The sequence below is a fragment of the Chrysemys picta genome, chromosome 21, assembly GCF_011386835.1.
Source record: "Chrysemys picta bellii isolate R12L10 chromosome 21, ASM1138683v2, whole genome shotgun sequence".
Classification (NCBI taxonomy): domain Eukaryota; kingdom Metazoa; phylum Chordata; order Testudines; family Emydidae; genus Chrysemys; species Chrysemys picta.
The window spans coordinates 10,296,079-10,316,554 of record NC_088811.1 but is presented as its reverse complement, the minus strand read 5'-3'; the positions used below and the strand labels follow the sequence as shown (position 1 = coordinate 10,316,554).

Here is a 20,476-nt window from a genome sequence, read left to right as displayed (position 1 = left end):
CCCCTAAAGCCCTGAGAAGTTGTAGAGAAGTAAGGAATTCTTCCAACAGAGATGGGAGCGGTCCTGGAATTAATCTTTCTATTGGCATTGGACCAAATTGGTGAGGTACAAATGCAGCTGCAGACAGAAGTGTTTGAAATCTGGTCCCCTCTTGGTGGCACTGTGCTGTCACTTTTACAAGGGGGAGAAATAACCTTTGCTTCTAACAAAATATACCAGACGCATGAGTGGTAATTGCATGAGTGGTAAATGGTCCTCTAGTAACGTCAAGATGTTATGAAGGAATCCGAGGAGAATTATTCACTGTCACTTATTTAGCACATAGTGGCATCAAAAGAATATATGAAACGCATGTAAATTTTCTTGTGACACGAAAACAAACCCTTAAAGACCATACCTGTCCAATACATGGCCCCCCAGTGTGAGTTGATCTCATCATGTGTTTTCTGTTCTTTTACTGCTGTCAGAATGTTCTACTTCCACTTGGAAGAGAGGAGGAAAAATGTTCTTGTGATACATGGGGCCAGATTCTGCGCATGCACAAATACAGAGTAATGCTACTGGGGCCATTAAGGTGAGAGGAGAATCAAGCCCTGCAATATACCAGGTTTGTGTGTGACTTGTTCTCTCTGCGGTGGAGGAAAGAGTACAGGTGTGGATGCAACAATAGAATTTTGTTTTCTTTAATCTTGAACGTTTTTGTGTGTTGTTTTGTTGTGGCTGGTGAAAGGGGTCAGTTTGCATCTTTGAACCTGTCAGTTACCTAGAGAAGGAGGATCAGAGTTTTATCCTTGGCCTTGGAAATTCACAATGGCTATGGCGTAGCTCCAAAATTCTTAGGAGACAACAGACTTGTTGCAATAATCCACTGGAGGGGTCAGTCATGCAGATAGCATGTGCAGAAGGTGCCAGGCTGTTTGCATGCTCAGATTTTATTTTTCAGTTATTTCCCTTTAGAGGAAAAAACAAACTTTTGACCATGGAAAGAATGGGGGTTTGATGGCAATCAACAGCCGCGGGCTTTAGTCTGGCTTGGCCCATAGGTCAACCCAAGTCCAGGAGAGATGATCCTGGAATGGGATGGAGTCTGGGGTGATGACTGCATAGGGCCAGTGGAGCGAGATAATCCCATGCTCAGGGGGATGGAATGATCCCTGGGGTGGTGAAAGAAAACCCACACAAGGATGGGGCTGTTCCCCCGTGAGGGGTGAGTTGATGCAATGCTGGGATGAGAAGTGGGGAGCCCATGCATAGAGAAGATGGTGATAAGCCACCACAGAGAAGGGGTGAGGAGGCAAATAATGGATGGAGAGATGGTAGTCCAGCCCCTATGAACGAACGAATGAATGGAAGAAGATAAGGCCATGCGTGAGGCTGTGGTATATGGGAGAGATATGTGCACGTTTCTTTTGTCTAAGGGGCAGCAGCTACGTCAATCAGGTTAAACTGCTGGCAAATGCTTGAGTCTGAGAGTCATTTGTGGTTATGGTGTTCTAGTTTTCCTTTCACCCTCTCACCACTACCCCAATGTGGGGGCTTAACCCCTGTCAGCTCCCTGCAAACAAAGCAAAGCTGTGTGGGTGATGTTTTGGGGATCACCCAGAATGGTAAGAGGTTTTGTCACCCGCTGCCCTGTAACTGCGGGGGCCTCGATTCTGGGGCTTTGATTCAAATCCTGGAGCCCAGTAAGCAGCCCACAAGCACAAGGTCTCACCCGGACTCTCCCCAGCCTCGTTACTCCTCAGAGGGTGACGCCAACAGCCTTTCCGCTCCCAAGTCTCCCCAAAAACATCTTCCCGAGTTCGTAATTACGAGACACTTGGGCTTTCCCCCTCTAGTTCGTCACCCCCCAAAGGTGTGAAAGCAACCCCAAAGTGATCAGCTCACTGCGACACGCACACTCCACACACTGACCTGCTTGGGGGGAGAGAAACAGGAGGTTTATTTTAATAGAAGAACCACAGATCCAAAGATAAAATAGTAAGAAACAGCAAACTCATACAAGTCACACAGTAGACCGACATAAAGATGCCCTTGCTGGCGTTGCGTTTCTATATTGAATAAAATCCCTTTTCTAATACAAGTTACCTATTGCTGGGGACTTGGAACGGTACCCCAGAGTACCACCTCCCTCTGCTGACTCATGGTTACTCAGGGGGGGCAGGAATTCTAGCCGGGATAGCTGTGTCTTCCCATTAACTCTAATGGCCCATCACTTGTCTTTCCCTGGGTTGTACAATGCTGGGTGCTTGGGGCTAGTCTCGGCTGGCTGGAGAGGCAGCAGTCCCTCCCAGCCCACTGCCTGGATGTCAGGAGGAGGTGTAGCTGTACTATAGATTATAAGCAGAGTTTTCTATATACATAAACACGGGCTGTAGACATATCGCATAATAATGATCATTGACTTAAGAACAGTACAACCATCCAAAAAAGACCTTACTCATTAGACCTTTATAGCACATTAATACAGTATAAAATCAGTTGGTTTGACTGCTCTGTTGTGGGGTTTAAACCTTCTATTCTCCCCTCAGGGTGTCTGGGCCCTGCGTGTCACACTATGATGCGTGTTTAATGACTCTAAACTTAAAGCAGAAGGAGAAACAGCCAGTTATTCAAGGTGCTCTAGAAAAATCACACACTGTACAAACGTGCTTCCCCATTTGCTCAGAAAGAGGGGACCCATTCGACCTGCTGTCATTGGCAACTGGGGTCTGACTCCAGCACCACTCCCCCCGAGAGACTCATGGGGGTCTCCCCCCAGGCAATCACATCCCCCTTTAGCTCACTGCGCCTGCACAAGGCGAGCGCCTGGATGTCGGCATGGCTGATGACCCAGCTCCACAGGCTGACGTGGCTCATCCACCCGGAGAATCCGTTGGAGAAGATCCCCAGAAGCTCATCTCTGTCCTTCCCAAGGACGAGCGTCCCTCCGGCCTGGCTCACGTACCCTCTCTGGAGGTGCTTCTCTCTCCCCGCTGCTCCGTTGAGCCATAGATTTGCTGCCCCGGAGTGGGAAGCCCATGCCACGCAGTAGTGGAGCCACTCCTCAGACTTGTGGTGCAGGGGGAACTCAACAAAGTGGCCCCCTACCCACAGCCCCACGGCCGAGCCCACAGTCACCACCAGCTCATTGTCTCTTTCCTGGGTGCAATAGGCGAGAATGGTCTGACTGCCTCGGTTCTGGGCTTGGATCCAAAAGCACAAGGTGAAGGCCTGGAGCTTCATGTCACGGAGGGGCCGGACGGCCACGTAGCTTGCGATGTTTTCAGCAGGGAAGTAGAAAGCTGGGAAAGCACTAGATTTAAGGCCTGAAAAAAACAAACATCAACCAGCCATTATGTATCTTTAAAGACATGCTCCCCTACATCTGCAGAGGGCAAGGACAGGTGTGGACACAGCACACAGCTGCATTGACAGAGCTATGCCAGAGTCTTAGCTGGCTTCAGCTAGTTCTACTTGTATTATCTTTACTGCCTTGAAAGTGCATGCAGCATTTTACCCCAAATGCTTTAACATGCAAAGACCCAGCCCAGAAGCGCTGAGAAAGGTGGACTGATACCATCAGAGCTGAGCAAAAAGTGGTAAAGATCTTTCATTTAAAAAATTCCAGAAAAATGTGAATAATTTTTGTTCCACAGATTTTGAAAAGGAACACTTTGTTTTTCATTCATTCAAATTTTTTTTGAAAATTTGTGCAAAAACATATTGTGTTTGTTTTTTTAAAAAAAAGTCAATTTGGGGGATTTATTTCTCCCACTCCTTTCTTTCCTTCCTCTTTTATAATTTCCGCCTTTTATGCCTTTTTTCCATTTTGCCAGTAGAAAAGGAAGGGTGGCAGAAAGGGAAAGTTTCATTTTCAGGTGTCATTAAAAAAAAAAACAACCTCCAGAACATTTGAAAAGCAAACCACGTTTTTAACAATTTTACATTTTTGAATAAAGGTGGTTTTTTGTTTAAAAAAATTGTATTTGAAGAATTTCAGCTGCCTCCCAGTACAATCAGGCCTGACACTAATTCATATGCAAGCAGCTGTGAGTGGTCCAAGAACTGCAGGAGCACAAAAGCACTGGGTGTTAAGGCTGGATTTGAGGAGACTTCAGAGGAAGGGGAGAGAGACTGTGGCCAAGAGGATAACACAGGACTATCGGGAATGGACAGGCATAGGAGGAGGTGATACACTACTGCAGGGGTCGGCAACCTTTCAGAAGTGGTGTGCCGAGTCTTCATTTATTCACTCTAATATAAGTTTTCGCATGCCAGTAATACATGTTAATGTTTTTAGACGGTCTCATTCTATAAGTCTATAATATATAACTAAACTATTGTCGTATGTAAAGTAAATAAGGTTTTTAAAATGTTTAAGAAGCGTCATTTAAAATGAAATTCAAATGCAGAGTCCCCCGGACCGGTGGCCAGGACCCGGGCAGTGTGAGTGCCACTGAAAATCAGCTCACGTGCCGCCATCGGCACGCGTGCCATAGGTTGCCTACCCCTGCACTACTGATTCCTCATTTTCCTGGGCAACAAAATCCCTCAGAAAATTGGGAAAGAAAGAAGAAAAGAGGCGTTTAACGTTGTAGATTCTGGATGGTATCATGTAACGGAGCACAGGGGCAGAGGAGAATGTGAAAGACCTTCATTTGGGGCAGAGAACTTTGCAACTGTGCGTCTTTCTCTCTTCAATCCTTAAGATTTCCTCCCCTTGACCCCCCCCCCAAAAGAGTGGTACTTTCCATAAATGATGTTGCTGTGATTGGCCTATCCTTCCAATGTTGGTTCAGCAGGCTTCTCTTAGAATAACTTCTCATTGCAAAAGGCCAGCATACCAGAAGGTACCAGTAAACGAGGTGAGGTTGGAGGGAGAATCGTATGTGCATGTGGACAGATATTTGGGGGTGTAAAGTGTATTTCAGGTCCAATGCACCTTTTTTCCCCGGCTATAATGACTATTTCAGGTAGAGATGGGTACAATTTGATATCGTTGATATGTAGTTCTGTAAATCAAAACCAGGAGTGGTTTGGATCCAGGTCCCAATTAATCTGAACTCCCAAAGTTCAGGGTTGTGTGGGGCAGGCAGCTCAGATGACAAGGTCCAAGCATAGCCCATCTTTCTTGATAGATTTCCAATTGATACGAGACTAGTTTGCTGGTTCTAAATGCCTGACAAATGAGCCTCTCAGGATTAAAGGGGACATGATTCCTGGAAGCCATGACTTTATGAATGTAGCAGATGCCACCTAGATATGCACAGGAGCCGATTTCTACGTGGGGGAATCTGTGAATGAGGAGGTGAGTCTGGAAATTAAATTCATATCCTCCAAAATATGGATCTGATTTGGGAGGAAAGATGGTCTTATTGTCACAGCCAGGACGGCGGTCAGATGAGCTGGGTTCATTTTTTGGCTCTCTCACTGACTTGTTTCCGGAAGTCACTTAAGTCTCAATGCCTCAGGTTCCCCCATCTGTAAAATGGGGATAACAATACTCCATGCTACCATAGTGATGCTCTGAGTTTTAATTCTTTCATGTGCTGATCTCTGGAGCCACTAGAGTAGGGCAATGGGATGTTAGTGCCTGTCTAACAGCTGGCCTTAAGGTAAGCTTAGTTATGTTACGACTGATGGAAGCTCTCCAGTGGGACCAAATAAAGGACCAAATTCTACTCGTATGTCCACATGGCACCTGCTGACGCTGAGGCATCCACGGGCAGAGCCATTGTGGGCTCCCCAGTAGGGGAAGATATAGAGGGTGACTTCCTGTGCAAGTGAATCTCATGGAAATAGAAGTGGCTGGAAGTTTCTTACCGGTCAGGCCCACTCCAGCCAGCAGATGTTTCTTCAGATCCTGGAGCTGAGTCTGTATTTGCTCCAGTTTTGAGCTGAGTTCTTCTGGCAGACAGAGTTCTAGATCAGTGAGAGAACAGCAATCACTGATACGCACCAATTCATGGTCAGATGGGATTTTTCTCCAGCTTCCAAACACCGGGAGCTTTTGGGGCGCCTCCCTTTTAAATTGGGGTCTCTTTCCCCTGTGCACCACTTGGGGTGGGGAATTGTTTGAGGGGCAGTTGTCCCTGGCTACATGGCCTCATCTTTGCCATCTGTTAAGCGAACAATGGCAAAACTGCCACCATTTGATGGGAACCAACAGGCCAAGTTCTACTCCCATTGACAGCAGTGAGCGTCTACCACAGACTTCCATGGGACCAGGTGCTCATCTGCACAGCAGATGCTTTGCCAGCACAGTACAACTATACTGCTACAGCCGTGCTGGCAGAGTCCCCTGGTGGAGACGCAGCATAGGCTGACAGAAGGGGGCGTTCGACCAGCACAGACCATTAGCTAAGCTGACAGACGCACTCTTCTGCTGGCATCATTGCATCTACACTGGGGATTTTGTCAGCGTAGCTGGGTTGGCTAGGAGGTGCGATTCCTTCCCCCACCCTCCTAGTTACCATAGCTATGTCGGCAAAACTTTGTAATGTAGACTAAGCCCATGGGTTGACCCTTCTTGTCTACACCTCGCCTGGGTTTGGCTTGTGATCATTTCTCCCTGGGTGTGTGTCCCTCTCTCCCCTTCTCTCTTTCCCGCTGTTAAACTCCACAAAGCATTCCACAATACGGTTTGTATGAAAGACACTGAACAAAGGTAATTTGTCTAGTGGCCTATGAACCTGGAGAGAGATTTTTAACATGTTAGGTCGCCTGTGTCTGAAATTATGTCCCTGTTAATGTTCTTCCCACTGGGGGTCAAAGGTGCTGGGAGAAAGGTCCAAACCTACGCTACAGCAAACACAGTGGGTCTTGCACAAGTGGTGATGTGTCATACAGACTCCAAATTCTCACAAACCCAGAGTTGTGCCAGGTCTCACTTCCAGGCACCTCCTGTTAAAATAGCATTAGCACTCGCCTCTGTTGGACTGGCAGACAGTTCATGTTGCATGGGGCTCAACATGCAAAAAGTTCTCTCTCTCAAAAAAAATCCCTTGATTGTGGGCGCTCAGTCAGTGGTGCTGTGCTGGCCATGCTTATCCTTGCCTGTGATGAGGCAGGATGGTTTAGTAGGTAAGGCGCTAGCCTGGGACTCAATTCCCTGCTCTGCCACAGACAGACTCCGTGACCTTGGGCAAGTCATTTAGTCTGTGTGCATCAGCTCCCTGTCTCTAAATTGGGGATAATATTTCCTTAGTTCATACAGTGCTTGTGAGGATAAATCTGTTAAAGATTGTGGAGCGCTCAGATACTACAGTAATAAGAGCCATAAGTACCTTAGATCATGTTGTTTCTGCTAGTAGATATTGGAGATGTCATGGCAATTGGACACAATATACCCCTGCACCTTTCCTTACCCGTAGTCCGAGGGTACCGTTAACCCCTCCTTGAGGGTGAGTCTTGGGTTGCCCTGCTTAACTGATTGCAAATTAAACTCACTTCAAATGTTTTTTTTATTCCTCGCCTGCAGGCCTACCTGGAGCCACCCCTCTGATGCTATGTTCTACCCCAGGCACCCGGTCCCAGCCCCACTCTTACCTTTGTTGCCTTTGGCCTTGAAAGATGATTCCACCACTCTGTCGTTGAGCGGCTGAGCGTGCCGATAGTCGTTCCGCAGGGTGTTGTTCTGCCAGTCCAGCAAGGTGTTCTCCAGCAGCTTGATCTTTAAGCAACACGGGCTTGTTATGGAGGGGGAAATGGGTGGCTAGCTCTTTGAAAGAAAAAACACCCCTCACCAGAGCAATACCGCGGTAGCTGCCGATCGTGCCGAATGAGTCCTTGCAGTTGCAGCACTAGGTAGGGTATGTCTACACTGTCGCTGGAAGTGAGCCTCCCGCCCCCAGCTCGACAGACTCACGCCAGCCAGGGTGGACGTTGAGGCTCTGGTTCAGACTCACAGGGTCAGCTGGGCTATTTTTAGTGCGCTACCTCAAGCCCCGCTAGCGTGAGTCTGCTCCCCGGGTTGGGAGGCTTGTTCCCAGCAGCAGTGTGTAGAGGCCCAGAATCAGGGTGTTGACATGTCAGAACTGAGGTGCATGAACAAGGGGAAGGGACACCGGCGTAGAACAGGAGCATGGCCCCTGTCAGACTCAAGGGCAATGGCTGAACTAAGTGGAAGAGGAAGTTTGTTCTGACACCTACCCAGGCTATGCATGTGATGGGGATTTTGCAATGAGTCCTATTATTTTGCTTAACGACAACTGCCAGGGGGCCTTTGAACTGCCCCCATTAGAATGCACAGCCCCTTATTTAGATGCAAATTCACCTCAATCACACACATTCCTGTCTCTGCTGTGTCTTAAAGAGAAGGTTACACACATTATTTACCTAAGGAAAATAATTCATCATTTAAAGCTCCTTGGTGTTCTCAGCTTATTGATGTTGCTTATGCTGGGGGTCTGCCCTATGCTAAATGCCCTGGCAGATCTAGACAAGAGGCAGCGTCCCGTCCTGCCTGAAGGGGTTTGATCACTCTTGGGTGTACAGGAGCCACCTTTAATCACTCATCAACAGTTCCCCTTTGTGTGCAGCGTGGAGTCATCAGCACAGCCTAATGCCTAGGCTGGAGTCTGGACCAATGTTCGTCTGCCATGCAGACAAAACCTGCACCGGCCCCTAGCTGAAATAACGCCTCTATTTACACATAGCCAATATAAACAAGAGAGAGTCACTTTTCTAAAAATAACAATTATTATTCTGTAATTATCTTATCCCAAGGGCCTGCTGGTGGGCGAGTTCGTTATGCTCCTGGCTTTGTATCTAGCAAAGACTCAGCCTCAGCAGTTTTGCTGGTTGGCTCTGGCTGGTCTTCCTTGCTGTTTTTATTTTTGCTGGGTTCTGGCCCTGTTGCATTTAACTGAGCAGGGAGTTTTGTTGCGCTTGCCAGACATCAGCTAATCTGTGCTGTACTGTACAGAGATTTTAGCTTAAACCACTGTGGCTGCAAGATGTGTCTGCAGCTGCCACTCTTGCGCCGCTAGTTTGGCTGGGGGAAAGGCTGAGAGTCGCTCTGGGTGGAGACGCACCTGTTCATGCCAAGGCTGAATTTGGTCTAGAGAGTTTAGAGATTCCATAACCTCAGACTATAAACCCTTTGAATTAGCAGTCTGGCTTGTGCTGAGTGGGGATGTCTAAGCAGCAGCCGAGAGAATACGAGCCAGCACTCTCTAATTCCAATAGGTACAGTCATAGTCGTATGATTAAAGACACTTCTATATTGGGTTTCTTTTCGTGCCCATTTATAAATAATAAATCACAGAAGCTTCTCCGCCATCTTTGATTACAACGATTGTTAGGAGTGGTCAGCCAAACACCAATAATGTGCACTACAGTGTATCACGTCGCCCAGAGTGCTTTGCAAATAGATGGATCCTCACACAGACGCTCTCTCAAATAGTCATGGTCAGTGTTTTCTATACCCATTGGATGGCCTAGGACAGTGGTTCTCAACCAGGGGTACGCAGAGGTCTTCCAGGGGGTACATCAACTCATCTAGATATTTGCCTAGTTTTACAAAAGCATAAAAAGCACTCGTGAAGTCAGTACAAACTACAGTTTCATACAGACAGTGACTTGGCTCTATATACTATACACAGAAATGTAAGTACAATATTTATATGCCAATTGATTTATTTTATAATTATATGAGAAAAATGAGAAAGTCAGCATTTTTTTCAGTAACAGTGTGCTGTGATACTTTCGTATTTCTATGTCTGATTTTGTAAGCAAGTAGTTCTTAAGCGAGGTGAAACTTGGGGGTATGCAAGACAAATCAGACTCCTGAAAGGGGTACAGTAGCCTGGAAAGGTCGACAGCTGCTGACGTAGGAAACCGAGGCACAGAGAGGTGAAGGTCATGCAGGGAGTCTGTGGCAGAGCAGGGACCGGACCCTCAAAGGCCTGGCAAATATTATTCTCACTACACCCCATGAGGCAAGTAAGTATTATCCTGCTGAGTTACTGTCAGGAGCAGGATTAGAATGTGGGAGCTCCTGGCACCCAGCACCATGCTCAAACCACTGGACCACACTACCTCTGTCAAGCAGTGTGACCGGTTGAGCATTCATAACCCTAAATCTACAAGCCAATGATCAGCCACCCGGGTCTGTCATAGAGTCTCACGTGTGAGTGCCAGGTAAAGCAATTGGAGCAGTGGTCACAGGCGTGTTCGCTATGCTGCAGTGCTAAGCCAATGGCCCAGAGTTACCTGGCTCTAGCCCCAGCTTCTTGTGCAGCCAGAAAAGGGACAGAGAGGGGTAAACACCTTACTCTTCCCAAGAACACAGGAGAGTGGGAAAGGATGAAAATCATCCCCCTACATCAGGAAAGAGCTACAACTAGTGGCTAAGAGCAGGGACTGGGAATCAGGAGGCCTGGGTTCTGTACCATAGATTAACACTGTGGGTCTTGGGCAAGTTACTTAACTGCCTTGCCTCAGTTTCCCCAGCTGTAAAATGGGATAATGTTATTGACCTACCTTGCATAAAGGGAAGCTACATTCATTCCTGTCTGTAAAGCACTGTGACTTTCCTGGATGGAAGGCCTTAGAGAAGGACTGAGCACTATTATGTCAAGACATCACTATAACTTCATGCTTCTCTGTGACTTCATTCCTTTACAAAATGCCACATAGACACACACACCTCCACATGGCCCTGTAACGTGGCAAATAATTACCCCAGTCCCCTCGAAAGCACCAGACAAGGGAGAGTGGAGGTGTGGAGAAAAAGAGAGGCTGCCTGGAAGGAGGAAAGGCTATCACATCTGGCAAGCAGCAGAGGGGGCCTTACCTGCGTGTGTGATAGGATGATGGGAGAATCAAAAACTGTCCAGATCACGCTCTCCGAGCAGGGGGGTGTGGTCAGTGAACCCTGATACCTGTAGAAGTGTGAGAGGTTTTCGGGCAGCATGGCTTGGACATCCAGCAAACTGAGCTTGGTTGATTGCCCTAAAAAGGCAACAAAACACAGATACATGATGACCAAGGAGAGGAAAGCATAGGACTGGTCCTGGATGCTGTGGACAGACACTTGACAAATCTCTTCCCAAAATGCACCAGTAACTAGGCCAGTGACAGAGCCAAGCAAAAGCAGATGGACAGGGACTGTCTTTTTGTTACATCTGTACTAGAGCTGACTGCAAACAGATTTTCTGTCCTGAGAAAAAATCTTCATCCCAAATCAAGATGAAAATTTAGACCTTCCAAAAAACTAAAATTAACTTCAGGTCCTTTGACACATTTCATTTCAATAAATGCAAAATGATTTGTTTAGATTTTTCACCCTTTTCTATTTTTTATACAAAATACATTTCAAAACAAAAATAGTCAAAACAGTTCTGAAAATGTTGAAAAAAGATGTTTTGATGTTTTTAAAATAGGTTTTCTCCAATTTTTTTAAATGAAATTTCCTCAAAATGGCTACTCACTTTCACCCAACCATTTCAGTTTGGTTGAAAGGACACGTTATGATGGAAACCTGTTTTGATGAAAATTTTCTACTACCTCTAGTCTGTACAGCACCTCGGCACCTAGCATAGTGGGGCTAGAGTCTATATGTGCTACTATAATAGAGATAAATAACAATAATCATACTTGATAAGCTAATTTAATAGTTCTTTTCCTGCTCTAGGCACTTTGAAAATAAAAACCACTTTATATAAGGGCCAGGTATTAAGAAGAAGAATATTTTTTATGATTCTAGACATTCCAAGTTCCCTATGGAATTTGCCCTATACATAATGCAAGGGTGGGTTTTGTGGACTGAGAACCAGTTTGGTGTTCACTAGAAAGACCTGATTACGCAGGTGAGTTCACCTGTCCATGGGAATCAGCTCAGGAAATCCCAGGGCAGCCCCAAACTAACAGCCCAGCATATTGTGTTAATACTGGGTTGCTGTAGTGGTTTTTTGTTTGTTTGTTTGTTTTTTGCGAGACTATTTTTTTCGATGTAGCAAGCTCTGGTGGAGGCAGGAAGAGGTCCCTCCCTTTAACAGGATGTCATGGCTTGCTTAAGAATGGAAGGATGATTCTGCAATCAGCACCATTGTTTCCTCCATGTGTGGGGAAGGAGAGATGCTGCAGAGGTGTGCAGCGGGGTATGGCTGAAGTTACCTAGTTATTTAACTGCAACTTGATATATACCGGTAATTTGTTTTTAAAAAAATGCAGCAAGCTGCCTACTAGCCTCCCCCCCACTTCTCCCAGTAACAACTGCAGGGTCCAGCAAAGCCCATGGAACCCAATGAGCTAATGCATGGGGCACCTGTGGGGCTGGTAAATTACAACTGAAAGGGAAAGTCCCCATCACCTTGGGACCTCTGGCTTGGTCAGTCACAGACCTGGGTCCTGTCATGCATGACAAGGAAGAACATGTTAAGTTCTGATAGCGATATGTGACCTTTGGCTCATGAGACATCTGACCTTGCAATGGGCACTGCACCTTAAACCCAGGCCAATAATAATCCCAGTCTCCCATGCCATTCACCAACCAGGCCAAGATCTATCTGACCTTATCCATGAGAATGAAACAGAGCTTCCCAGTGAGCTCACCTGCCCTGCCCTGCCCTCTCTCCCCTTGGGCTGTCTCCCTTTAGGCCCAGATGTACCCAGCATTTACAAGTACTGACGTTTTGGGCAACAAGAATGGAGAGGGGTGCCAGGGACTTACCGGCAAACCTGATTTTGGCCAGGTTGGAAATGAATTCACTGTAGTAGGTGTTCTCAAAATTCCCATCCTAGAAAGAGAATAGGGCTTGATGAATAAAATACATAAAAGTCAACCCAGCACCAGCTCTAGCTCAGTTCAGCATGTGAGATTCACTGAGGCAGGAGCTCACACGGCCAAATACTGGCGCTGGATTTCTTCAGGGACTAGATATTTTCATGAGTAATAACCACACTTGTCATTATGGATCCTCAAGCTAGAAGCCTGCACTGAATTGCACAAGAGTGCTGGAGCCTTAGAGGGTGCAGGGCTCCTCCCACGTGTCCTCCTCTTACATACACACTAAAGCATCCTAGTGCTCTCTTGTGTGTTAGATGGGGGAAACTGAGGCACACAGCTACTAAGGCTGACATTTTAAAACTTTGGGCATGTAAAGTTGGGCTCCAAAGTCTGTATTTAGGCATCTAAATAACTGGCTTGATTGTCAGGTCCCACTGACTTCCATAAGATTTGTGGGTGCTCAGCACCTCTGACAATCAAGCCAGTTATGACTCAGGAAGTGTCTCAGTAGTGAGTTAGATGCCCAACGTTAAGCAACCACATCCTGAAAATTTGGGCCTAAGGTCCTATACTTTTTTTGGCCCTAAATGAGTTCCCTAAGCTCAGTGTATGAGCTGGGAGTAGAACTCACAAGTCCTGCCCCTTCTGGCCCCATTGCACTAAGCACTAGACCACACTGTTCTCCCAGTGCTAGAAACAGAACCCAGCAATCCGGACTCAGTCTCTGCTGCTCTAACCACTAGACACCACTCCCCTCCCATAGCTGGGAAGAGAATCCAGGAGTCTTGATCCCCTCAGCCTCTGATCAATGCCTCTCAGGAACTGCGAAGTGTGAGGAAGAGAGGGAGATGCCCTTTTTCAGTGCCTGGAAGCGTCTTGTCAGCAGGAGCTTTGGAACGGAGCGAGGTTATGCCTCTCTTTATCGCACCACAACGGGATCTCAACTGCCATGTCAAATCATCTCTCGCTAGGACCACAGACCCCTGTCTGCAGCTTTTGTCAACATGAAGCAGCGCTCAGGCCTTTGAAATTAGCACGAAGCTCTCAAGCGGCTGGAGCCTGGAGGAGACGAACAATGCTCTGTTGATGGCGGTGGGCAGCTGAGTTGTGCTTCCCAGAGAGAGAAAAGAGAGGGAGGGTGACCCTTTCCCGGCAGAGAGCCAGACCTCTGAGTCCAGTTTGTAAGAGCAGTGAACATACAGACATTCAGCCACTTCCATGACCTAAAGCCGGTCACAGCACTCCCGTGGTCACTCATTTGGGCTTTCCTGCCCCCACAGCAAATAGTTATGCTGTTATAATTTCTTCCTATTACAATAACACCTAGAGGCCCCAGATCAGAGGGGTGCCCCATATGGGTGCTGGAACTAGGGATGCGGGGGGTGCTACAGCACCCCCTGACTTGAAATGGTTTCCAGCATAGACAGGGTTTACAGCTTGGGTCAATGGGTCTCAGCACCCTCACAATACAAATGGTTCCAGTGCCCTTGGTGCCCCATCGTACAAGGTGCTGTATATACATCGAGCAGGAGATGCTCCTTGCCACAAAGAACTCGTAGTCTAAACAGACCAGAGAGACAACAGGTGGGAGAAAGGGAGTGTTATTATTGGTCCCAGCTTACAGATGAGGAGACTGAGGCCCAGGCCCAGCTGATTTCAATGAAAGCTAGGAGCCTAAATACCATTGAGAATCTGAGGCTAAATAACTTGCCCCCGGTCATCCATGGAGTTTGTTGCAGAGCTGGCCTGGGCGTTGAGCCCAGCTCTCCTGTATCCCATCCCCATTCCCTAAATGAGCATCCCTCCTCCCTATTATTATTTACCAGTAACGTTTCTTTTCCGTCATTCATCCAGCTCCGCTGCTTCTATTCATATGCATCCGAAGAAGTGGGCTGTAGTCCACGAAAGCTTATGCTCTAATAAATTTGTTAGTCTCTAAGGTGCCACAAGTCCTCCTGTTCTTCTTTTTGCTTCTATTCTGTTTGTCTTGATGCTGCTCCTCCTCCCCTCACTCACATCCATGTGCCTGCGGGGCCCTCGCTTTACCTACTAACATCTGCCACTTTGCAGCTTTCCCCCAGGGCTTGTACTAAGCGGTTGTCCAGCTTAGTCTGCAAGGGTGTGGGTAGAGTGGTAGGGATAGGGTATCAGCTCATCTCCCCCCGCTCCTGGGCTAGGACGCCCTCCCTTAAACAGCTCTGATCTCAGACTCTTGCTGTTTGTACCAGCGGGAGCTGCCCGTAGTACCGAGTCCATACACTTGGCAGAAGGGAGCTGCTGGCCCGAGGAGCCTGGGCCTTCAAAATAATCTCAGATGGGGACAGGACCCCTCCAAGGACCATGAAAGGCTGAGCCACATCATGGTCCACAGGCGTGTTTCACCTCTCTCCTCCCACCCTTCCGCCCTTCCCCCCCCCCCCCTGGGGTAAAGAGAAGAGGCCATAAGAGGAAAAATTTACTCATCCTCCAGTGCAGGCAAAGGAGTTGGACCCTGTCTGCAATGGAAGCGGTGTGGTTCTGCGACATGACGAGAGGGCAGTGCATGAGGGCGGCACAGGGAGTGCTAATCACATGCATTTCCCGGAGCCAGGTTCCAAGGGGCTCATGCTAATGCAATACATTAGGCACATCCACCAGTCCTGTGCCCTAGGCTACTCCAGACTGGAAGCCTGAGCCATGGAGGAGCTGCTACCCTTTGAGCAGGGAAAGATCAGCCGCTGGCTGCTCCAGCAATGCGCTGGGGAGAGGATTGGGGGTTTGATGCACTAAGTAAACACGCTGAACAAAGGAAAGAGAGGCATAAGCTTCTTTTTGTATAGAACTGCCAGTGTGACCAGGGAGGGAGTGACTGGTTGTCATTCCATGAGAGTCCGGGTGTCACTCTCTAGCTGGGGGAATTTGTGGTCAAGGTCTTCAGGGGGAAAAAATGGAGCTGAGCTTTTTTTACAATGGGAAGAAAAAGCAAATTTAAATTAATAAAAGGTCGGGATGGCTCTGGAGATTGGTGATAGACTATTAAGACTTCACCTTTAATGTGGCTGGTTCAGATTCATCCACAGTGGCCATTTCGGGGTTGTTTGGTAGCCTGTGTGACATGGATTTAGTGGGTCTCTGCCCAGTTCCAGGGGGCAGGTGTCTACATCACAAAAACGACTGCCAATAACAGGCCACCTCATCTGGCAGCATCAGCAGCTGGCTGGCCCATAGAGAAGAGCTGGATGTCAGCCTCACCTGTAACTCAGCCAGCTCTTCTCCCCAGGTGGGGAAAATAAAGGTCATATGACTGGTGGATCACATGACCCACCGATCAGGTCAGGGGTAGATAAGTGAGAGGCATGGGTAGAGAGACAAAGAACAGAGTTAGAGATGGGTGAAGGTTGTTGTAAGACCTTCTGAAGCAGCAGGGGAAGACTCCTTGCCAGCTGGTTTCCAAGGTAGAGTAGAAGGCTGTATGATACCCTGCAAGGGGTCTTGGAGAGAGAGAGCTTGTGTTGGGAAGGCTTTGTTTTGAGTTTTCTCTTTTTGAAAGATCTTATTGATTTCCTAGGTGAAACTGGTGGTGGAAAACTTAAAAGGGCTGTGGAGAAGCATTGTGTGAGCTCTGGAAGGAAGGCTGTCTAATCTCCTAGCTAAGAAGGAAGGGTTTGGGCCTGGAAGATACACTAGAGGGTAGGGATTGGATACAGAGGGACCTAGACAAATTAGAGGATTGGGCGGAAAAAAAAAACCTGATGAGGTTCAACAAGGACAAGTGCAGAGTCCTGCACTTAGGACGGAAGAATCCCATGCACTGCTACAGACTAGGGACCAAATGCCTAGGTAGCAGTTCTGTAGAAAAGGACCTAGGGGTTACAGTGGACGAGAAGCTGGATATGAGTCAACAGTGTGCTCTTGTTGCCAAGAAGGCTAATGGCATTTTGGGCTGTATAAGTAGGGGCATTGCCAGCAGATCGAGGAACGTGATCATTCCCCTTTATTCGACATTGGTGAGGCCTCATCTGGAATACTGTGTCCAGTTTTGGGCCCCACACTACAAGAAGGATGTGGAAAAATTGGAAAGAGTCCAACGGAGGGCAACAAAAATGATTAGGGGTCTGGAGCACATGACTTATGAGGAGAGGCTGAGGGAACTGGGATTGTTTAGTCTCCAGAAGAGAAGAATGAGGGGGGATTTGATAGCTGCTTTCAACTACCTGAAGGGGGGTTCCAAAGAGGATGGAGCTTGGCTGTTCTCAGTGGTGGCAGATGACAGGACAAGGAGCAATGGTCTCAAGTTGTAGTGGGGGAGGTCCAGATTGGATATTAGGAAACACTATTTCACTAGGAGGGTGGTGAAGCACTGGAATGCGTTACCTAGGGAGGTGGTGGAGTCTCCTTCCTTGGAGGTTTTTAAGGCCCGGCTTGACAAAGCCCTGGCTGGGATGATTTAGTTGGGAATTGGTCCTGCTTTGAGCAGGGGGTTGGACTAGATGACCTCTTGAGGTCCCTTCCAACCCTGATATTCTATTCTATGATTCTAAGGTCACTAGAAATTGTGTGGAAAGACTTTAAAAATTTTGACCCCTGAAGTAGGGTTGCCAGGTGTCTGGTTTTTGGTGCTGCAGGGCTAAGGCAGGCTAGTCCCTATCTGTTCTGGCACTGTGTTGTGTCCTGGAAGCAGTCAGCAGGTCCCCTTGTGGGTTGCGGGGGGCATGGGGCTCTGTGTGCTACCCCTGCCCTGAGCACCAGTTCTGCACTCCCATTGGCTGGGAACTGTGGCCAATTGGAGCTGGGGGGAATGATGCTTGCAGGCGAGAGCAGTGTGTGGTGCCTTCTGCCCTGCCCTCTACCTCCCCCTCCCCCCCCATAGAAGCTGGACCTGTTGCTGGATGCTTCTGGGGTGCAGTGTGGAGGTAGGACATGCTTGAAGCCTGTCTTAACCCTCCTATGCTGCTGACCGGAAGCTATCTGAGGTAACCCCCTGAGCTCCAACCCCCCAGCCCTGAGCCCCCCCCCAACTCCTCATCCCTGGCCCCAGCCCAGAGCACTCACCCCCTCCTGTACCCCAACTCCCTGCCTCAACCCACAGCCCCCTTCCACACTCTGAATGTCCTGGCCCCAGCCTGAAGCCCCCTCCTGTACTTCATCACCAGCCCCACTCCAGAGCCTGCATCCCCAGGGGAGCCCTCACTCCCTCCTGCACCCCAACCCCCCAGCCCAGTGAGAGTGGGGGGAGAGTTACGGATGGAGGGGAAAGGTAATGAGCAGGGAGGTGGGGCCTCGGGGAAGGGGCGGGACAGTGCCTCAAGGGCGTAGCTAGTGTGTTTGGTTTTGCATGATTAGAAAGCTGGCAACCCTACCCTGAAGGGAAGTCTTGCTTTAGATAGTCTGGACTGTGGAAAGTTCATTTCCCACTTGGGTCTTCCTGGAAGATGAGGTGCCTGAAAGGCCATCCCCTGCCATGAGGCAGAGCTAGGGAGAGAGTGTTCTGGCCACGGGCAGTCTCGGCAGAGAGGCCAATGACTGAATGGGCCATGGGGAATGAATTCTTATTTCATTCCAAACAGGGCTCTGCCCAGAGCAGGGAAAAGGAGCACTTTGGGGGTGGGGGGAGCAGAACCTGCCATGTGTGTTCCGTGCCTAAATAGATTTAATTCCAAAACCTTTCAAATGCATGGAACTCCACAAAAATCTTACTCTGGAAATATTTCCAAGCATGAAGCAGGGTCTCTGCAAGGACTCGGATCATGTTATTTCTGTTACCAGGCAGGTGAACTCCGTTGTGGTGACCATTCCAATTTGTGTTCCTTTGTGTTGGGTGCTGCAGAGCTGCCCCTGTGCCAATGTGCTTTTTGCTGTGGAGCTCATGTTGCCCCCTAGAGAAAGGGGTGAGTGGATTTCTCTGTGCCTGCTGGGGTTTAGCCCCGTCTCTGGAGACTCTAGCCCACTCCTGCGCTCAGTGACAGTCTAACAAATAGTTCAGAAGAACAACCTTGGCATGTCCTGTGGATGGTAACTCTTAATGTCCATTCCCATCCTTCACAAAAGCCCTCCTGGCCAAACTGAGCTTCTGGTGGTGTTCTGTCTGCCTTCTACCGCTGCATGAGCTGAGGGGTGATGACCCATCTCAGTAGTGTTCTGCAGTCGGTGACCCTTGAAAAGCCAATAACCTACAGCAAGCATAAGGAATGTCTATAGCAAGCACCTTCCACCACTATTGTGGTCCAGAAAATAGTGCACTGGACTAGGGCAGGAGTTCTGGATTCTCTCCCTCTCCCCCCAACTCTGTCTTCTAACTGCTACTACCTTTGAGCATGTCCTTTCACCTCCCTGTGCCCCTGTATCCCCTTGTCTGGTCAATCTGCAAAGACAGGGCTGTCTTACTATGTGTTCATAAAGTGCCTTTCCCAATGGGGCTCTGCACTGGTTGGTGTTGTGTTCACAGCATGCATGCAGAAATCAGATGGAAACCTAAATACTCCTGTTGGAAGGCTGCAGTGTGTCTCTGCTCTATTCCTTAGCATTCAGAATTACACAAGCACCCCAAAATGGGGAGAGAACAGGCTTGCTCCCTAAGGCAGAGGGGCACAATTCACCCCACCTAGCTTTAAGCTGGTTCTTTCCAGATTGACTCCGATCAGAGACCCCCCAGCCTGCAAGCTAGGTCTGACCCTTGTTCTTAAAGTGACCGCCTACAATTCCAACAAATACACTTCCGTTAGGCCGGCTACATGCTACTGCAGTACTATTACTACTAATAATGATGTCCCATACCTACTCACCAACCTGTTCCCTCTCCCTGCAGAGCTACAACCTACCACATAGAGGAAAGCAAGCACTGCCAGCCCGTTCAGCTTGTCTTTTGCCTCTTCAAAACTGGAGTAGTTGCCGGAGTTGTAATGGACAATGTGCAGCTGTGGGGAACAAGACAAGGTCAGTCCAAGGCTGGGGACTTTGTGGTTTTGCTGCCTCCAGCTCTTGAAATAAGTCTCAGACTGAAGGGATAGCCAGTGCCCAACCGTCTCCTGGTTCTGCTGACCTGAATGCAGACACCCAAGGCTTCGGCAACATGGGTAAGGGAAAATATTTTAGGACCAAATTTCTATCCTCTGTGACACTTAAACATTTAGGGCCAAATTCTTCATCACAAACCTGTGTTCAATTGGGATTGTGCAGGTGTGACTAAAGCAGGAGCATGGCCCACAGTAGCTGGTGTGTTGGACTTGGATACTTTGGGTTCTAATCCTGGCTCTGCAACTGACCTGCTTTGTGACCTTGACCAAGTCATTTAATCTCTTTCTTTAGAATGCAAAGCCTTCAGGGTAGGGACTTACTCTTACTGTGTTTGTACAGCACCTAGCATAGTAGGTCCCTCCTCACATTTGGGGCCTTTAGGTGCTAGTGCAATGCCCACTTTCCTCCTCTTCCTTAAAACTACTAGCTGCAGCTAGGGTCCCACCATTGACCTTTAATGCAAGAAGACCTTTCTTTGCTTGCTGCCTGTGGAGGTGAGGCTCGTGAACAGATGCTGAAGAGAGTCCTTGTGCAGCAGCAAACCTTGGTTTTGCAAAGGTGGTTTGGCCTGAGGGCTGACCAAATTGCCAACCAAAGAGCGAATAACTGTGTATTACTAGTAATCGGGATTCCCTCCTGGTTTTTAAAAGTAGGAAGGAAAAACCTCTGATGCCCCTTCTTGCAATGATTGCAATTAAAGAGCAGTTGGAGAAAACAAATGTTACGGGCCTGATCCAAACCCCCTTGGCTGCCATGAGCATTGTTTTT

General features: G+C 48.2%; 1 protein-coding gene across 2 annotated transcripts in view; it reads right to left on the bottom strand.

Annotated features, from left to right (window-relative positions):
• Positions 1–1,918: 1,918 nt before the first annotated feature.
• CA6 (carbonic anhydrase 6) overlaps positions 1,919–20,476 on the bottom strand; it is a 38,794-nt gene continuing 20,236 nt past the window's right edge. For both annotated transcript variants that reach the window (XM_005293026.4, XM_065575073.1), the window contains exons 5-10: positions 19,513–19,608; positions 12,659–12,725; positions 10,781–10,938; positions 7,531–7,654; positions 5,806–5,904; positions 1,919–3,308 (exon numbers count right to left, since the gene is read on the bottom strand). In XM_005293026.4, coding sequence (XP_005293083.2) covers positions 2,695–3,308; positions 5,806–5,904; positions 7,531–7,654; positions 10,781–10,938; positions 12,659–12,725; positions 19,513–19,608 — 1,158 coding nt within the window. In that variant the 3' untranslated portion in view covers positions 1,919–2,694. The remainder of the gene's footprint in view (positions 3,309–5,805; positions 5,905–7,530; positions 7,655–10,780; positions 10,939–12,658; positions 12,726–19,512; positions 19,609–20,476) is intronic.